The 1,523-nt window shown below is 71.6% G+C and overlaps 1 protein-coding gene across 1 annotated transcript; it reads right to left on the bottom strand.

Annotated features, from left to right (window-relative positions):
• Nucleotides 1–34: 34 nt before the first annotated feature.
• Nucleotides 35–1,411, bottom strand: LOC118159436 (rho guanine nucleotide exchange factor 2-like; the record flags this gene model as incomplete). The annotated part of the gene is made up of 4 exons (XM_035314017.1): nt 1,049–1,411; nt 815–940; nt 418–535; nt 35–310 (listed from the first exon to the last, which is right to left on the bottom strand). Coding segments are annotated over exons 1-4 (727 nt in total), but the record flags the coding sequence as incomplete, so codon positions are not given.
• Nucleotides 1,412–1,523: the final 112 nt, after the last annotated feature.

The following is a 1,523-nucleotide window of genomic DNA, read 5'->3' as shown; positions in this document are numbered from 1 at the left end:
ATCCCCCCCCCCCATCCCCTTGTCCCCCCCCAACCCAACGCCCCGGCTTCACCTTTGAAGCGCCCGGCCGCCGTCTTCCAGAGCATGCAGCCGCTGTGCACCAGCTTGCGCCGCAGCAGCTCGTCCCTGCCGAAGAGGCCGGCGCGGCTCTCCCACTGCAGCGGCGCCTTGGCGCGCCCGTCCACGCGCCGGTACACGTCCCAGAGCCGCGCGTTCATCTCACAGGCGTGCACCTCCTCGTTGACCGACGAGATCAGCTCCTTCACCAGCGTCAGCGCTCGGGACAGGTCGGCCGAATCGCCCTCGTGGGGGGGGGGGGGGGTTGGGGGGGGGGGGGGGGAGGTGAGGTTGGGAGCCCCCCCAGCCCCCTCGCTCGCACGCGCGCGCGGACCCCGCGGTGCCTCCCCGGCCCGGTACCTTTGGAGTTTTTCAGGATGCGCTCGATGAGCACCGGGTACTTGGTGATCCTCTGCGTCACCAGCAGGATGCACTCGGGCACCCCGTGGCGCCGGAGCAGCGGGGACCGCGCCATCCTCTGGGGGAGGGAGAAAGGGGGGGGGGGGGGGCGCCCCGTGAGCTGCATCCAGCCCCCCAAGGGCTCGGCACCACGATGCAGGCACCGGAGAGCGAGGGAAACTGAGGCACGGAGGCGGTGGGGGGAAGGCGAGCGGCTCTCCCACTCGCCCCCCAGCCTCTTCTCCCCGGGCGCGGAGCCCAGAGCCAGTGGGGGGGGGGGGGGTCCCCAGCTCCCTGTCCCCAGCCCCCCAGGGGGGACCCCCGTGCCCCCGGCAGCCGCGTGGGGACGCGCCCTCACCCGGACGAAGTGCTGGAAGCGCTTGTCGCGGGCGAGCAGGTCCTTGTACTCCTTCACCGCCTTGGTGTGCCTGCTGCAGAACTCCGAGTAGGCTTTCTTCAGCTGCTCCGCGCTGCTGCCCGAGAACTGCGGGGGGGGGGACGGGGGACACGGACACCTCAGCGGGATGAGCCCCCCCCCCGGCAGCAGCATCACCCGGCCCCGGGGGGACCCCCACCCCCATCTCCGCCCCACCTGGCCCACGAGGATGTCCCCCAGGCGGTTGATGACGAAGTTCTTGTTGCTGTCCTGGGCCAGCGAGTCGCGGCGGCGCTCCAGGAGCTGCGCCAGGAAGCGCTCGTGGATCTGGCTGAGCTCGTCCACGCAGGGGAAGATTTTCTGCACCGTGCCCGGGTCCAGCTGCAGCTCCTCCAGCATGGCCCTGCGGAACACGCTGCCCATGATCTTCAGCGTGCGCACGTGGTGGATCTCCGTCTGGATCAGCTCTGCCGGGGGGGGCGGCGGAGGGTGAGAGATGGGCAGAGCCGCGGCGTCCCCATGCCTCCCGCTCTGCCCCTGTCTCCGCAGCCTTGGCCCTGCGTCCCCAGCCTGTCCCTGTGCCCCTGCCTTGTCCCTGTGTCCCCAGCCTGTCCCTGTGTCCCTGCCTTGTCCCTGCGTCCCCATCTCCGCACCCCCCTTCCCACACCTCTGCCACCTACCTGGGTCCCCC

The sequence above is a fragment of the Oxyura jamaicensis genome, unplaced genomic scaffold, assembly GCF_011077185.1.
Source record: "Oxyura jamaicensis isolate SHBP4307 breed ruddy duck unplaced genomic scaffold, BPBGC_Ojam_1.0 oxyUn_random_OJ70364, whole genome shotgun sequence".
Lineage (NCBI taxonomy): Eukaryota > Metazoa > Chordata > Aves > Anseriformes > Anatidae > Oxyura > Oxyura jamaicensis.
The sequence above is the reverse complement of the archived record's forward strand: the minus strand, read 5'-3'. Positions and strand labels throughout refer to the sequence as shown.